Source organism: Lissotriton helveticus, chromosome 5_1, assembly GCF_964261635.1.
Source record: "Lissotriton helveticus chromosome 5_1, aLisHel1.1, whole genome shotgun sequence".
In the NCBI taxonomy this organism is placed as follows: domain Eukaryota; kingdom Metazoa; phylum Chordata; class Amphibia; order Caudata; family Salamandridae; genus Lissotriton; species Lissotriton helveticus.
Window position 1 is genome coordinate 1,998,669,079 of NC_136065.1, and position 18,241 is coordinate 1,998,687,319.

Genomic DNA, 18,241 nt, shown 5'->3' on the forward strand with positions numbered 1-18,241 from the left:
CATAGGAGGGACCTAGCAGGTAATCCAGCCCCCCAGATTGGTATATAGGTAGGAGCTGAGTCTAGAGACTTTAGATTATCCTGAACTGAAACTCTGAAACAAAACTCTGGACCTTCGACATTCTACTGCAACTAGAAGACTGAAGAATCTCCCTTGTGGTCATCTTCACTTCCTGCGTGGTTTGCCTTTGCCAAGGCTTGTTGACTCCAATCCGGACGCCGACACCGCCAACAGCGAGATCCTTCGTGGGACAGCTCGAATCCAGCTCCTGGTCGTTGTCGACGCCTCCTGGTCCTCGTGGCTGCAGAGACAAGCTTCACCTCTTCAACTTGAAAGCACTCGACATCGCCTGGTTCCGTCCTGGTTCCTTCCTGGTCACTGGCTAGTGACCCAGACTCTGTCCCCTCTGCTTTCAGGTACTCTTCATCCTCGATCCACCCGGACACTTCTATCCTGGTCGCCTGCAGCATCTTCTTGCAGCTCTCTATAGGAAACAGAGAAGAAACCCGACACGATTTGGCACCTATGCACCCAGCTTCCCTGGGTGAGGTAACGCGAGTACTCCGGTGCTCCTGTGGGTATTGACTATCCTAGTGTCCTAGTTTAAAGGGGATTTATCCTAGTCCAACCGGAAGTGTCCTGAATCTACTACTTTGTAACTTTTACGTTCCCATTCTAAGTCTATGAGAACTCGGGTGTGTGTTTAGACACTGCACACGCCTCCCGTGGGCCTCCTACTTCCTAACCTTTGGTTGTATAGTGTAGCCCCAGCGATTCTAAAGGCCCTAGGCCTATTCTCTATTTTTGAAGTGGTCCTTATACCACTTTCTTAGTATATGGTTTGCGTGGCCCCTAGGGCCAAACTGTATTTGTGCAACTTATAGTATGCTAATTGAGTAACTTGTGCTGTATCTCGAACTCTGACCTCATAAAGAAGTCAGAGGGGTTGTGTTAGAAATAAATACATATATATTTGATATATACCTTGTGTGGTGTCCTTTCGTTTGGTATTCAAGGAATTCAAATTGGTAAAACAGCTGGCTTTACATGCCCTCTGAAGTTTTAGCCTAAGACTGCTTTGTCCATGCTTCACTAGGATAGCTGGTCTATAAGGTTGACTTTACAACCATCACCTTAAGGGTTGCTTGGACTGGTGCAAGGTGCCCACTAGAATAGTGGACATCATATACCAGGCCAATTTCTCACAACCAGGCATTGCAAAGAAAAGAAAAACAAAGTCGTTATTTTACCTGGCAAAGTATTTGCAAACACTTTTTACCAAAACAACCCTAAGACTGAAACAAAACCAATTTACAATGGTACCACATCCACATAAAACTGAAACAGACTAACCTGATATCAGACGCACAGAGAGACCAGTTCTCCACTGCCGACTCTTCGGACCAAACAGTCACATCATGGGTTTGTTGTGCAGGACTCCAGTTGGGATGACCCCTGGGCGAGGCACCCTCCGGTTGGACAGAGGCAGCAGCTGCGAGAAACATATCTCTTCATGCAGGGATCCCTGAGCCGTCAGTCCGACCTGATGGTGTTCATATCTTCCTCTCCTTTTGTGGAAAATGGATGGGTCATGCAGTGATGTGTGTTTTAGGAAAGCTACCACTGCAGTTCCCAATCTGTCATTGTTTGTCAGTGAAGCATATAAAAGTATTTCATTATTCCAAAGCCCAACCGATTGGCTTTACCGCTTGTTTAGCAAATCCTTCACAGTGTGACATGGAATTTTGCTGGCTGAGTAGATGTTAGCGTTTATTTCCATTTAGTCGGGTTCACTTTTTAACAAGTTCTTAATCATGTCCTCAAAAAAGACGTAACTCAGCACTGGCTTTTTATTCGACAGCATCTTTAGTGCTGAGCATATAAAGTGCAGTGTGCTGAAGATGGAGAACTCGGCGCTCTTGATGACAGTGACCTTTCCATTGAAAGAACAGCCAGAGCTGCCGAATTTGTAGCTGAGGAACCAGGCGCGAGTCTCAGCATCACTTCAACATTCTGTGATTCTGGGCAAATCACTCAATCTCCTCATGCCTACCCAAAGTGGATGTGTCCTTGTGTAATGTAACTGGTGCTCATGTAAAGCACTCCAATACCTCTGAGTCGACTTTGCACTATATACTACACAACACACAATTACACCACTAACAATACAACCACATAATTCCACTCCACGTCATATCCATCCACTGCACTCTAAAATAAAACACATAGGTAGAAAACATAATTTACAATGGTAATAGCTTTAACGCTCACTGATGCAAGACCTATTGCATTGCAAATGCTTGTTTTGGGTAGCCACTTCTATAATAAAGGCATCTGCGTGGCACAGTTGAAGGCCTGCCAAGCCCTGATGTGACAGAGGCCCCGCCCCAAGCACCAGGAGCCAAGGTTCGCCAACAACACAGACAAAGCTACAGTGTGCTTCAAGTGTCCCAGTAGCCCTGTGTGGCAAAAAGGATTAAAGCATTAAGGAGGCTGGAGAGCATGTATATTAACTTTAGATTGTAAAATCCCCAATCGGACTGAATATTGAAGAAGATCTACATAACTTTCTGCATTTTCCCTTGTTTCCCCCTTGACGATCCTTAAATGTTTCTTCCTTTTTCTGATTTGCCTTTTCTCCATACCTTTGTATCCCTCCCACCCTCCCTTGGTGCTTGGTGTTGCGACTGCATCCCCCCTCCGACCCCACTTAATGGAACTCTGCTCTCCTGGTTTTTTGGGTCTTGACCTGAGAAAATCTACTATTTGTATATCTATGTATATAGAGATAACTCTAATCACTAGTATATGTAGTAGACCTTTGTACTCTCTACCATTCCTATGTGACTCTTAGAGTATATCCATTCGTATCCCTTCCCTATGTATATAGAGATAACTCTAATCACTAGTGTATGCAGTAGACTTCTGTACTATCTACCATTCCTATGTGACTCTTAGAGTATATCCATTCGTATCCCTTCCCTATGTATATAGAGATAACTCTAATCACTAGTATATGCAGTAGACCTTTGTACTCTCTACCATTCCTATGTGACTCTTAGAGTATATCCATTCGTATCCCTTCCTTGAATGCTCCTCCAAGTGTGACTCTATAACTTGTACATTTGCAATTTTTTTCTGTTTGTATCTTTTATGCAACGCACGTAATCCTGAGTCTTTATGTATCGCAACTGGTTCTTATGTAAAGCGCTCTGACACCTTCGGGTAATGTTCGCGCTATATAAAATCGCATTAAATAAAATAAAATAAATAAATACAATCCTTTTTAGGAAAGCGCTTTGCATTCTGGGCTTTCCCATTCCGTGACTGATTGGACGGTCTAAATTCTGTAGCCACGCCCACCCTCGCCTCCTGGGATTTCTGCCTCCATATACGCACTTGCATTTGAGCACCTCGCGCTTCTCTCTTCATCCGTTTTTCATTCGTCCTTGTTTATCAAAGGAGTCCATGTTGGAGTGACTGACTGGGCCGTGATAGCTGCGACCGCGAGACATCACCAGCTTGAGGCCGCCCTCAAGGCCCCACACAGTAGTGGAGCCGCGCCTGCATCAGAGGCCTACATAATTGTGGAGCAGGCGGACAGAGGAGCACCGCAGAATGGCACCGAAGAGGAAGCGCGCTGCAAGGGCTGTGTGTGATGGGACCAGTATACGGTAAGACAAGTTATTCATTGTAGGGTGGTATGTGTACCGCGGCTTTATGGCGCTCTTGGTTGACCGTAGTACTTCCAGCGAGAAAGTCACTTTTAAGTAATCGATTTTGGGAACGGAATGAAACCTGTAACCCGCCGTAGGAACAGTTTACATAAATAAAGGCCAATTTTTTTTAAGACCTAAAATAAGCATGTGTTGACATTGCTGTTAGAACTCTCAAACACAAACCACGTAGTTGTAGATATGCTAGTGTTTAAGAGTACAAAATAAGTAAAGCAAATCAGTAATGGTTGATATGCATCTATGGCCCAGGGTTGTTTATAAAGGTGTTTTGATGGTGTTGCAACCCCTCACACTTCCACTTGACTATGTGTTAGCCTAAAGTTTATTAACAGCTCCATGTTCATATGAATATATTCCTTATAACATCAGTAAAGTTAAATTTGTTTCTGAAGCAGCATTATGTCTTCTAGGCGGCAACTCCTAGCTCCCAAGTAAACAAACGGTGGCACGCAGGCATTTCTACTCAGTTTGCATTCAGTGTATGTGCATTTGTGCACAATGGTGCCAAGCACAACTGCTTGTTTCTACTTGCCTCAGTGTCACAAGGCAATCAAATGCCACACATGACCACGTAGATAACACAGAAATGTTACAAATAAGCAATCTAAAACTTTGGCAGCTATGGACACACGGTCTGAATGAATAGGCTTACACACACAGCAGTACTGCACACACACAGCTCAGCCGCGCACACACACTGAGTGCATAGGCTAACACCCTCAGCACTGCTGCACAAGCTCCCAGCTCAGCCGCACTCCCATATAGGCTGAACTCGCACACCCACTCTTAAGTGAATTGGCTGACACTTTCAGCACTGCTGTACACACTCTCATTCTAGCTGCACACATAGGCTGACACTGAGCTCACGTATACTCCTTGCTCTGCAACACGTAGCCCCAGCTCAGGCAAGGACACTCCCTGCTTTGCGGCAGGCATTTCCAGATTATATTTCTTGGAGTGCAGAGCCAGTGAAAGTGAGAAAATGTATAAGGAGAGCGAGTGAGACAGACACCCCCACTTCACAAGGTGCGAGAATGAAACATAACTTGACCTCTTCCTCTCCGACAGGAACATGGCTGCTGCAGCTCATCTCCAGAGCCTGAAGGAGGAGGCCATCTGCTCCATCTGTCTGGAATATTTCACAGAGCCCATGGTTGTGGAGTGTGGACACACCTTCTGCCTATCCTGTATCACCCAGTGCTGGGAGGGGCTGCAGGCAGCCTTCCCCTGCCCTCAGTGTAGAGCAGTCGCTGAGACCAAAACACTTCGGCCCAATTGGCAACTAGGGAATGTGGTGGAAATCGCCAAACATCTTCAGGTATCGACTGCGACCCCCCAGAAGGAGAATCTGTGCCGAGAACACGAAGAGCAACTGAAACTCTTTTGTGAAGATGACCAGGAGCCCATCTGTCTAGTTTGCAGCGTGTCACGTGATCACAAGCCTCACATGGTGCTCCCCATACAAGAAGCTGTCCAGGAGTACAAGGTATGTGTGCTGTAGACTAGAGCTGCGTCAGGGTTAGGCTAGGCTACGGTTCTCACCATTCAAGAGGCTACCAAAAAATATATATCATTCATAATGGATGTGCCTTATGCCACTGATCTTGAACACCGGGGACATACCTCAAAATCAGAGCTTCAAATGAAATCTCAACACCTTCCAAGTCAGTCATGATGAAAAGTCAGTCCTGATGAGAGGTCACAGTGGACCCTCCAGAGTGATAGGTCTGCTAACAGCATGTTACAATTATGTATATTTGTGTGCCCTTTTAAAAGGGATAGCCAAGTATACCTGCAATAACAGAAAGCCCACACACACTCTAAAATGGGTTAAATGAAATTCAAACATAAATCAAATGCAATAATGGAGACAAAGGCATGGAAAATACATTCCATACACGTGTTTCGTCGTGTATGGCACAGTCTGCCTACGACGTCACGACTGCAGGACTCACCCGCCTAACAGTCCTACCTAACCCACACCCAATCCAGAGGGGTTATATATATATATTTTCGCCTAACAACAATGTTTACAACGCTTCTTTCTCAATGATCGGAAGCAATATCAACGTCTATATCTTCGCATATCATATCTTGATTGACCAGCAAGAGTTTTAGGAACTTGTCCTGAACCATTCATCCTTTTACGGTCCAGAGCCCTGTCGGGTTGGAATTATCACAGACTGAGCGACCTTCGGATCCCTTCCAATCTTGTACAGCCCTGAAGAGTCATAGGCAGCCTGTGCCATACACGCCGAAACACGTGCCGGCTGGTTCTTCATGTGTCTGAACATTAAAGACACCTCACACCAAGGACAAACCTGTTGTTATTATTCTGAATTAACACAACTGCGAATGTATTTTCCATGCCTTTGTCTCCATTATTGCATTTGATTTATGTTTGAATTTCATTTAACCCATTTTAGAGTGTGCATGGGCTTTCTGTTTTTGTACTCTTACAGTGCCAATCGAGATTGTCACTCCACTGAGGGGTTATAAGTTTTTTCCCCTCGCCCTTTTGCACCTCATTCTTTTTCAAAGAATTCCTACTCCTTTGAGTATTAGCGTCACCGTAAGGCAGTGCACCCCAGCCCTAGAAAAAAACCTTTCTGGACCCTCACCCAAGTATACCTGCAATGGTTGGAGTGGTAAATCTGTTCAGAGATGCGTCTATTAGTTACCAGTAATTGCATTACTCTGTGTCCTACTCTCGCTTATCTCCATTACGCAATGAGGCCTGTTTCTTGTAGACACACCCCCTACCCCTATAGAAAGTTACTGCCCCCTACACACCTCCTGTATTTTCCAAGTTTCCGTAGACATAGCTGACCTGAGAACTGGGAGGGAGGCAGGGCCATAATAGAGAAAAGCAAGAGTAGGGCACGGAGCAATGCAATTTTCATTAAGTAACAGAATAATTACCTCCTCGTCCCTCTCGTGTATCTCCATTACACAACAAGACATACCAAGCCAAAAAAGGCCAGGGGAAATGTATAATTTAATGCTGATGAGATATACTACAAAAAATGCACAGAAATGGTAAAACAAAAACGCAATAGCGGCGTGTGACTGAATCCCACATCCGACAATCAGCATCGAGCAGAAATATAATCGTCATCCCGCATTGAGCCCATCATCATGAGCTCTAAGCCATGGACGTTTTAATCAAAGAATATATTGTCACCAATTCATAGCACTGACATCCCCGAGGTACGAGTCAAGACCTAATCAGTATCATCATACTAGTCCTCCCAGGTATTCCCAGTACGAAATACGGTGCTGTAACAATAGTAGACTCAGCACAGATACATTGGACATAAACCAGATATCATTGTCCAAGCTTTGTGGCCCTCTCGTCCTGACGAAGGCACTTCCCTGTGCCAAAACGCGTGTAGAAGACCACTGTCATATATAAATTGTGCCACACCTTTTTGTCTACAAAAATCACAATTGAACAACAATGAGAATGGACAATGTTTTTAAAAGTGCTTAGAGTACATGAGACTATATGAATGTAGACATAAATCGATCAGCGTGAATGAGTTATTCCATTTTATTTTTTGTTAAAAAGAATTCTAGTAAAATAACTTTTGTAATTTTCTAAAAAATACAGTCATGTTGGTTCTTTCTCTTGTTTATTTGTCATTTGCATTATATTGATTGTAATATGATTGTTTTGTATATGTTGCCTTAAGTATTTACATTGAATTATTCTAGCCCTGCATTAAGGAACATTACCTCTTAGCAGGGGCCTCTTTCTTTACATTATGCAAACAAAAAGTAAAGACAGTACATTCCCAAAACAGTAGACAGAACTGTAGAGCCAAAAACCTGACCCAAACACATGAAAGAGGGTAAACAGGCAAGACAACGAGATAAGGACCCAAGGTCGGCGAGCCGACCGTACCGCCACCAGACGACAGAGGCACAAACGGTGATACTCGAGAGCCTGCAAATCTCATGAGGGGCACACCACCTGAGGGAAATGACATAGATAGGATAAACCCTTAAAGACCCTGGAGACCAGATTCAGATCGATCACCAGACACCCCAAAGGGGACCGGAAAGCTGTAGAAACTCAATCTGGAGGGATTCCAACACCTAAGGCAGAACACAGAAAGTGGAGCTACATGCAATCGATCACACGCAGCCCGAAACAGCATCCACTGTCGAGCAGAAGACCCGGCAGAAACCTTCCGTATGCCAGCCCAGAAGAGGAGACCTAGGCTGAGAGACCCCGCAACAGGAAGCTACCCTGTGCAATTACCAAAACGTGAACTTGAGATTTGCCAGAGAGGACACCAGGAGGCACGGAAACCTCAGGGGAGACTGAACCAATGGAAGCCACCACTCCAGACCCTCCATCGATACCCACAGCAGTGTGAACCAGGCACCGAGGGACCATATAAGAGCCAGCAGAACACTAACGGCCAAGGACACAGCAGGGCATCCAACCCCCAAACCATCCAAGTGTGTCAAACACGCAGGGGGGAAAAAAGCAACCCCCCCCAAATGAGAGTAACAAAACAGGAGCCGTCAATAGAGCCTGCAGATGCAAAGGAAACTACAGCACCCATGAGTCTTGGCGATGGCACACTAGACCCAGAACCGTCCGGAACAGGCCTGAAAAAACCTTGATCCCAAGAAGGAACAAAGGCGTGACCACCATGCAAGTACTAAGAAGCCAAGAGAAGACCAAAGAACCAGCAGTGGCTGCACATGGGAACAATACAGGGGAAGAGAAATCCTATTGACCAACAGCCGGGAAGAAGGAAATCCCCAGCAGACGAAGAACAACCAACAGGGGAGCCCATCCAGTCATTAAGGTGCTACAGAACCCACACCGGCCAAACACCCTTGAACCCAACGATACCAACCACCCCAAAGACTTGCTTCCACAGGACTACCAGGAGTGCGGACTCAAGGGCTCACCCAGGTGGTGAAGACCTGCTGCCAGCCATACCCGGAGGAACCTTGCACCCTACTGAAAGAATAGGAACAGGACCCCGCACAAAGGAATCACAGGACAACCCCGGCATCCTAGCGAGACCAAGGTTTACCACATGCATAGAAACCGGACTGCAGGACTTGGAGAATCACCTATCCTGGAAGGATGCCGACCTGGACTGGAGACAGAGGGAACCGTGGGGCAGCATTGCTGAGGAGGATAAAACGGCTGCAGCCACAGTACAGCCGCCAACACATTAGCCAGGAAACTAGCCAGTAGGCTGTTGTAACTTATGTTTACCTGCTGCTCAGCCAGGATGAGTGTGGCGTAGAATGTTGGATGAATGGAATGTTGGATGTCTGTGAGTGTCAGTTGGGTATGGGCTGAGCAGCTGGGCAGCTGCTCCTGCTGGGGTTTTCCTCTTAACTTCTTGTAACAACTCAAATAAAAGAACCTAACTAATCTACGCTAGAAGTCCGGACTTCCATTTGTTTACAACATAGGCCCACCGAGACCAAGACATCTGACACCTCGGAACCCACAGTCAAGGCCTATGCCAGGGTCAAAAAACCCAAACATTAAGAACTGAGGTGTCACCGCCATCCCGAGTACCAACAAGAGGCCGTGAAAGAACACTGCAGGCCACCACCCAACACGTGAACCACAAGATCTGATGGTGTCAACAGACACCCGGAGTAAAGAGGATCAGCCAAAAAGAGTTGCCAAAATGGAAACAATCGGGGCAGAACAGGACAACAATGTCCCTACTCCTTCCAACGCCAAGGACTTGTGAGGAAATCGTGGAACAAGGACACGCTCCGGTCCCCCAACCCCCAAATCCAAGATCACCACCAAAAACAATGGGTAGAATGGCACAGCCAGTGCCATAGGCGGAGCAAAATACAGAAAAGAAGGTTCCAGCAGCCCCCTCTACTGGAGGCGGCACCAAGCTCAGAATGATGCCTAAATGACAGAATGTCCGCCAGAACATCCCAGGGATGAACTACCCACCAGGCACCATATGCCGCACTGGAACGGACCCAGCAGATGTTATGTTATATTATGTTAAATCTGTTTATATAGCGCATGGCTACCCCAGCAACGGGGCGTCCCAGCGCTTGTGGACATACCAGAGGGCAGAACAGCGCAGCAGGTAAGAGTGAGTTTAAATGGAGGAAAACAGCCAGGTTTTAATCTGTTTACGAAATAGCATGTGGTTAGCAGTGGTCCGAGCCCCTAGAGGGATCGAATTCCAAAGCTTAGGGGTCAGATACCTGAAGGAGCGGCCACCAGCTCTACTCCTCCGGATCTTAATTGTGCGGGCAAGAAATGGATCCGCCGAGCGGAGGGCACGCGTAGGGGCATAAAGGGAACAGAGTCCCTGCAGAGTTTGGGGGCCAACACCATACAGGATTTTGTGGGTAAGGCATAGAGTTTTAAACTGGATGCGTTTGATCGGCAGCCAGTGCAGGCGTCGAAGAATAGGAGAGGTATGGCAGGTTTTTGGTAGTGCAAACAAAATACGGGCGGCAGCATTCTGGGCTCTTTGTAGCCTATTTATTACTGTCAGGTTAGAACCAAGCATGAGAGCATTGCAATAGTCTAGATGGCATAAGACTTGGGCCTGGACTATGATCTGACGAGTGTGAGGCTCAAAGAAACCGAGAATAGGTTTGAGAGAGCGTAGGCAACTGTAACAGGTCCCTGCCACTCTTTTGGCATGAGTCTCCAGCAAGAGTGAATTGTCCAACATCACGCCCAGATTTTTGACTACCTCCTTAGGAGGGGGGGGAGGTCCTAATGTAAGGGGCCACCAATGTTTGTCCCATTTCTGTGTTTCGTTGCCTATGAGAAGTATCTCTGTTTTAGATGAGTTTAGCTGGAGATAGTTCTGCGACAACCAGTTTGATATAGCCAGGATATCTTCCTGGAATTTGATTTGGTCAGCCGTAGTGTTTTTGGAGAAGGTAAAAATGAGTTGTGTATCAGATGATGCAGAATCCAGACCAAACACTAACTGGACCTAAGCCCGCAAAGCGAGCACATGGAAGACAAAGTACTAGTGACTGCAGCATTAAACATCGCCCGGACACAAACTGCAAACCGAAAAAACATAGACCCTAGCCGAGGCATCTCTACTCAAAAACTGAAACACTTTATACAACTCTGTGCAATGCCCCAGGCATAGGGCTGCAGAGACAGCAATGCTTTAACAGGAATCACCACCCTTAGAGTCCAAGACCTTAACCACAAGGCCGAAGAGACTCAGTTTACCCGAAAAAAGGAGCCAAACTAATCATGGTGTAAGCCCAACAGAACGGATACAACTAACTGTGACAAAACCTCCACATATCTCCGAACACATCACTTTAGTGCAGGGGGTGCCTCAGGGCTCAATCTTGAGTCCTACTCTTTTCAATCTATATGTCGCCCCCTTAGCTATCATTGTGGAAAAACATGGTGTCACAAAAGTGTCATATGCAGATGACATGCAGCTAGTGGTCACCCTGGCTCCGAATTCGGTGCTAGCAGCCAGTAGCTTTGCAGACTGCTTAAAAGATCTGGCCTCTTGGATGACAGGCAATTGCCTGAAACTAAATGGTAATAAGACCGAGATACTGATAATAGGGAACACTCCATCCATTTGGTCCTCAGCCTAGTGGCCATCAATCTTAGGCCCGGTTCCCACCCCTGAGACAGAGGTGAAGAACTTGGGAGTCTGGATAGATTCCACATTTTCCTTTGAGAGACACATCAAGAAAGTTGCAGGCAGGTGCTTCGGAATCCTGAAGACTCAAACTCTTGACATTCTCCGTATGTCGGCTAGGAAAACCCTGACCCACGCTCTCATTACCGCACAACTAGATTATGAAAATGTGCTGTAGCTGGGTGCAACCAAAAAGGTTCTCCATAAGCTGGAATGTATCCAGAACGCAGCAGCTCGCTTGGTCTTGAGTCTGCGGGGAACGGCATCCTCAAAGAAAGCGCTGGACTCACTACACTGGCTACCCATTCAGAAACGGATCTCATTCAAGGCACTATGCTTCTGCCACCGCACCTTGCAGGGCTAAAGCCCAATTTTATGCGGGACCTTCTAACTCCCTATAATCCTGAACAGCATCTTAGATCCACCGGGACTCACCTGGTGAAAGTTCCCAGGATAAAGGAAGCACGAATGGGTGCGCGTTCTTTTGGCTACCTGACAGCAAAAAGCTGGAATGCCCTGCCCCTGTCCCTCTGTGAGGAACCATCAGAGAGCTTCTTCCGTAAAAAATTAAAAACGTGGCTCTTTCAACTTTTAGTGGTTTTTGGCTCCCCACGTCCTCTGATGTGCTGATTTCCGGAGTTGTTAGATAGAGCTGATAGCGCAGGGACACACCAGTGGTGTAACCAGGCGCTCTATAAATGCAGAATAAATAAACTGCTGAAACAATGCATTGTGCAGTTTCACATTGAGTGAAACAAGGCCCACGGGCATAGGAGCACTATCTAAGATCACTAGACCACACGTTGACCAGGAGGGCAGACCCACTTTCCATAAGCCCAGGTAAAGATCAATTTGCCCAGAAACACAGAATGCAGAGCAGATGCTGGGACTAGAACTACCTACTGTAGACTCAAACGTCGGCAGCACCGCCAAACGATTCACCACTCTAATCCACCACTCTAATCTAAGGGAGACCAAGGCCCCAAGAAGATACAGACCGAAACTGACCACAGCCATAGAGGTGAACTCATCATGAGACCCCCAAGACAGGACTCTGATGCATAGCTGCAGTATATCAGCTGGAACCATGACTACAGAGAAATACTCCACCTGGCCGACGAAAAGCACAGCAGCCCTCTGGCTGTGCGAGTAGATCAACTGTGCAATGATAAAACCTGCCACACTTCCCCTCTCGTTGGCTCCTGGGGAATCCCACTGGACAAAGCATCAGAATCAAAATTTCAGCACTTGCACCATAATGGAAGAATGCCACCCATGGGCCAAAATCCACAAACAACTATACACAGACCAAACAAGCTACCATAAACCGGGCACCTGCTCAGGCTGAACGCATTGAGCCATGCAGGGCGAGCAGTGGAACCCTGAGCAGACACTGTAAGCCTGGCAATCTATACAGCCCACCCTGGCTGGAGGAAGGCACCACATCGCTCCAGTTGGACTAAAGTAGAGCAAAGAAGCTGTAAAGAATCAGACATGCTCTAACATTACAACTGAGCTCACACAACCATTGAAACAATGGGAGTCAAACCCATAACCGTCAGGGTAAGAGGCTAAGACCTAAACCACTAGGCCCGAGCAACTCTATCCGCACATCTCCAGCAACAAAGCCTGCTGAAATGCTCCCAAAACAGGAGTCCAGCAGACAGAACGTCAAACAAAAAACAAAATTGTCATCTTGGAGATAGAGGAAAACCCCTGCAGAAGGACGTAGAGCAGCCGGTTGCATGGCAAGCCAGGAACACATTAAAAAACAAGAGGTCCCAGATTAAGAAGGCCTTAGGAACACATTTGGATCTAAACAATTACCATTAACAAAATCAGGTGGAAGAGCAGAGTTATGTCAGCGAATAAATGTAAAATTAAGAGTACCAAGCGGTTTAAAAAAATATATTCGTGTCTATTTATTACATGTACATATTATAAAAAGAAAACTTTTCACAAGTTAAAAACAGTTCATACAATTTAAAAACAGTTCATACAGTTTGTACAAAGAAATATTTTATACATTCAATCAAAACAACAATAAGAAGAAAACAGAGGTCGACGCAGCGTTTCGGTGATTCAGTTGATTTTCACCTTCATCAGGACAGTTTTCTAAACCGTAGAGAAAAGTTTCTATTATTAAACCAACGTTGAACTGCTGACAAAAAACCCTAGAGAGCTCTTATCCAACCCGTAAGTTTATATGAATCACAGTACCCACTGTAATTATTCTAATGGCTATTCCGCATTTTTGTCGAAAGAACCATTCTTTTTTATGGCACATAACCTAGTTTACAGGACTTTATTAATATAGTCCTTTGCCTGAGTCCCATCTAAGATATTTTTGACTTAAGAAGACCGTAATTGTCATACCTTTCACAAATTAGGGGTTTTAATTCCCTCTAGTCTCGTTGTCACCGTATAGATTACAACGGGGAAAGGTGACATTTTACGCTTTCCCTTTTCATGTTGATGTGCTGTGAAAAATGTTTTTATATATACAATTATTATTTATTACAATTTACACAGGGAAAGAGTTAAGTATTAATTTCTTCTCTGTACATACCACTGGATAAGGCTTTGAAACAGAAGGACCTTCGTTGGAGCCACCGTATTGTCAACAAAGAACATACGACTTTAGAAACAATAATAATACAAAATATTTCTAAAATCCCAATTTTAGGAATTTAAATTCCAATTTACGTATTGCTTGGGCATAATACTTGCCTTATAGAAGGCTGTCAAGAAGCCTGATACAGGTCAACTCTACAGTCACGTCTGGATGTAGACTGGGCTTGAAATCGGGTGATATGTCCTCTTTTAATTCTTATTGGACGGTGATTATAGAAATTATGTTGCCTATTACTATTTATTTTATTTATAAAAAAGTTTTACCTAGAATCAAAAAATCTTTTTTTATTGCTTTTTGGTTAATCTCTTTTACTGTTTACCTGAATATCGTAGTTATAGCGTTGTGCGGGTTAAAAATACTTGACAGACCTGCAATGCAAAGAATTACATGCCTCTGTTAGAGATTCTGCCTTTTTGAGCGTTTTATTCCTCATTTTTTAATTGCAATCTATGAATTTGCTCTCCATCTAAGCCGATTTTACTCAGCATTTCCCTCTTATCATACGGTTAGTGGGTGCATTGGTTTGTTAGTTACTTTCTATGGGTGAAAACTTCATAGATATTCATCTTACTATACTAACGTTTCTAGCCAGTATGAATTTGTAGATAGAAATCTCAGCAGAGTATCTAATCTTTGTCTCCAGCTTCAATAATCCTATTGAGTATAGGGTACGTCCCTGTCTACACTAATCTCCAAACCGCAACGGGTTCCCAAAGCGTCTGCAGTGCTTACCTTCGTCGATGGAAACGGTCTCCCTGCATCCAACGCGGTCCCGGCTCAATTGTGGGTGGAGAATGCAGTAGTACGTGTGGTCTTTTAAGTAGATCCGGGAGGTGAAAGTTCACGTCTAATTGAAATAATTTATTCTCGTCTAGCGGGATATTATTCTACACGTCCATATGCATAGAGAAGTTAGATTGTAAACATCGTTTAATTAATTAATCTAGTGCTGGAAGTGTATTATATTATAATCGTTACCGCTAGACTCGCTTCCCGTAAAAACGGCGTCCATCTTAAACTGGTGCTTGATCAACCAGTTACGGCAGGATAACTAGTACTAGATCGCTATACAATCAAAGGTATACAAAACGACCTCATCTCCGGGACAATTTAACCGTCCCCCCTATTCGGATACATGTGATATTAAATACAATGCAACTACACTCGCTTCCTAAAAGGATGGCGGCCATCTTAGACTGGTGATTGGACACCCGATATAGGCCGGATGGATGGCACTTGACTGCTATAAAATCAAGGATATATAATCAAAAATATACACAAAAGTTCAGCTCGATTATTAGTAAAGATTCTACTAATAACTGTCTCTGGATCTTATTATTTTTTGTTATTATTTCTCTGTGAGCACTAGCACTATGGCGGCCATCTTACTTTGGGCAATCTCGTATTACCATTACGATTGTACAAAGATAATGCACATATCTGATTCTTTATTTCTAACAGACCCATTACATTATTTTACTAAAACCCGGATCTACTCTTTATCCTATTTAGGTTTAATGTGGGCTATGTCTAATTGTTCGAATATGGTCTTAGATTTAATCTAAGCATTTATTTGGATACATTAGACTACCTCATTCCAGCCTGAGCCTGAGCTGGTAAAAGGCACCGTAGACCTCCGACCAGGTAAACTCAACCCTTGTCCAGAAAACGACAACACTGGTATACTGGCACAGCACCGAGAACGTCACTGAAAACAAAGCAGAAAACAACAGCCAATGAGAAACAAGCATTGGAAATGCAATAGGTCTCGGATTTATTTGAGTTGGAGCTAATGGCATTGTAAATGGCAATGTCTTTTAGCCATGTGTTATGGAGGGTATGCATGTGGTGTGTAGTGGAATTATGTGGGTTGGATTGGAATTGTAGCAATGGTGGCATGCTGCGCTTTAGATGAATATGTTTAAAAGTAAAGTGCACCTTACTGCGATTGCTACAATAGTTAATTGTGGATGCGTTAACAATTGATGTGTGCACTGATGGCTGGTGGTGTGTGTGCCTGTAGAAATTGTGCACTGACGGCTGGTGGTGTGTGTGCCTGGTGAAAGTGTGCACTGATGGCTGGTGGTGTGTGTGTGTTTGGTGAAAGCGTGCACTGATGTTTGGTGGTGTGTGCCTGGTGGAAGCCTGCACTGACGGCTGGTGGTGTGTGCCTGGTGAAAGTGTGCACTGACGGCTGGTGGTGTTTGTGCCCAGTGAAAGCATGCACTGATGGTGTGGTTGTGTGTGTGGTGGTGAGTGTGCGGTGGGTGTGTGGTGGTGGGTGTGTGGTGGTGAGTGTGTGGTGTTGTGTGTGTGGTGGTGTGTGTGTGTGTGTGTGGTGTTATGTGTGTGGTCTTATGTGCGTGGTGGACTTAGTTTGAGTTTTCGTACCCTGCACACTCACACACTGCTCACCCTACACACTCTGCTCACCCTGCACACTCACACAATGTTCATCCTGCACACTCTCACACTGCTCACCCTTCACACTCTCACACTGCTCACCCTGCACACTCACACTGCTCACCCTGCACACTCAAACAATGTTCACCCTGCACACTCACACACTGCTCATCCTACACACTCACACTGCTCACCCTGCACACTCACACACTGCACACCCTGCACACTCACACACTGCTCACCCTACACACTCACACACTGCTCACCCTACACACTCACACAATATTCACCCTGCACACTCACACACTGCTCACCCTACACACTCACACAATGTTCACCCTGCACACTCACACACTGTTAACCCTGCATACTCAGACACTGCTCACCCTGCATGCTCACACACTGCGCACCCTGCACACTCACAATCTGCTCACCCTACACACTCACATACTGCTCACCCTACGTAATGCGAAAAGACCTAGCTCTGCCCTTTGGCCTGTGTTGTAATCGCACAGTAGGTTGTGAGTAGTTGCGCTCGATTGGTTGGGGCGTCCCCTCCTTGCTGCTCCCCTCACAATGGGCCGGCTGCCTCCATGAAGCTCCAAAGACACAGCTGTTCTTTGTTATAGCTCCTGTGTGTCAGTGCACCGTGTAAGTGCACAAGCATACCCTGCTCTCTGGAACACTCACTCTGCTGTCACGCTCACTCTGCTGTCACTCTCACTCTGCTGTCACTCTCACTCTGCTGTCTCACTCTGCTGTCACTCTCACTCTGCTGTCACTCTCACTCTGCTATCTCACTCTGCTGCCACTCTCACTCTGCTGTCACTCTCTCTCTGCTGTCTCACTCTGCTGTCGCTCTCACTCTGCTGTCTCTCTCACTCTGCTGTCTCACTCTGCTGTCACTCTCACTCTGCTGTTTCACTCTGCTGTCACTCTCACTGCTGTCTCTCACTCTGCTGTCTCTCACGCTGCTGTCACGCTGCTGTTTCTAACTCTGCTGTCACTCATGCTGTCACTCTCACTCTGCTGTCACTCATGCTGTCACTCTCACTCTGCTGTCACTCACTCTGCTGTCTCTCTCACTCTGCTGTCTCTCTCACTCTGCTGTCTCTCTCACTCTGCTGTCTCTCTCACTGCTGTCTCTCTCTGCTGTCTCTCTCACTCTGCTGTCTCTCTGCTGTCCCACTCACTCTGCTGTCTCTCATGCTGTCACTCTCACTCTGCTGCTTCTCATGCTGTCACTCTCACTCTGCTGTTTCTCATGCTGTCACTCTCACTCTGCTGTCACTCTCACTGCTGTCACTCACTCTGCAGTCTCTCACTCTGCTGTTTCACTCTGCTGTCACTCTCACTCTGCTGTCACTCACTCTGCTGTCACTCACTCTGCTGTAACTCACTGCTGTCACTCTCACTCTGCAGTCACTCTCACTCTGCTGTCTCTCACTCTGCTGTCTCTCACTCTGCTGTATCTCACTCTGCTGTCTCTCACCCTGCTGTCACTCTCACTCAGCTTTCACTCGGCTGTCACTCACTCTGCTGTCACTCACTATGCTGTCACTCTCGTTCTGCTGTCACTCTCGTTCTGCTGTCACTCTCGCTCTGCTGTCTCTCACTCTGCTGTCTCTCACTCTGCTGTCTCACATGCTGTCTCTCTCAGTCTGCTGTCACTCACTCTGCTGTCACTCACGTCTCTCATGCTGTCACTCTCACTCTGCTGTCACTCTCACACTGCTGTCACTCTCCTCTCACTCTGCTGTCACTCACTCTGCTGTCACTCTCACTCTGCTGTCACTCTCACTCTGCTGTCT

General features: G+C 45.9%; 1 protein-coding gene across 3 annotated transcripts in view; it reads left to right on the forward strand.

The window, feature by feature from the left end:
- The first annotated feature begins 3,378 nt into the window (after positions 1–3,378).
- Positions 3,379–18,241, forward strand: part of LOC144756153 (E3 ubiquitin-protein ligase TRIM39-like) — a 636,326-nt gene continuing 621,463 nt past the window's right edge. For all 3 annotated transcript variants that reach the window (XM_078645732.1, XM_078645730.1, XM_078645731.1), the window contains exons 1-2: positions 3,379–3,674; positions 4,806–5,223. In XM_078645732.1, coding sequence (XP_078501858.1) covers positions 3,619–3,674; positions 4,806–5,223 — 474 coding nt within the window. In that variant the 5' untranslated portion in view covers positions 3,379–3,618. The remainder of the gene's footprint in view (positions 3,675–4,805; positions 5,224–18,241) is intronic.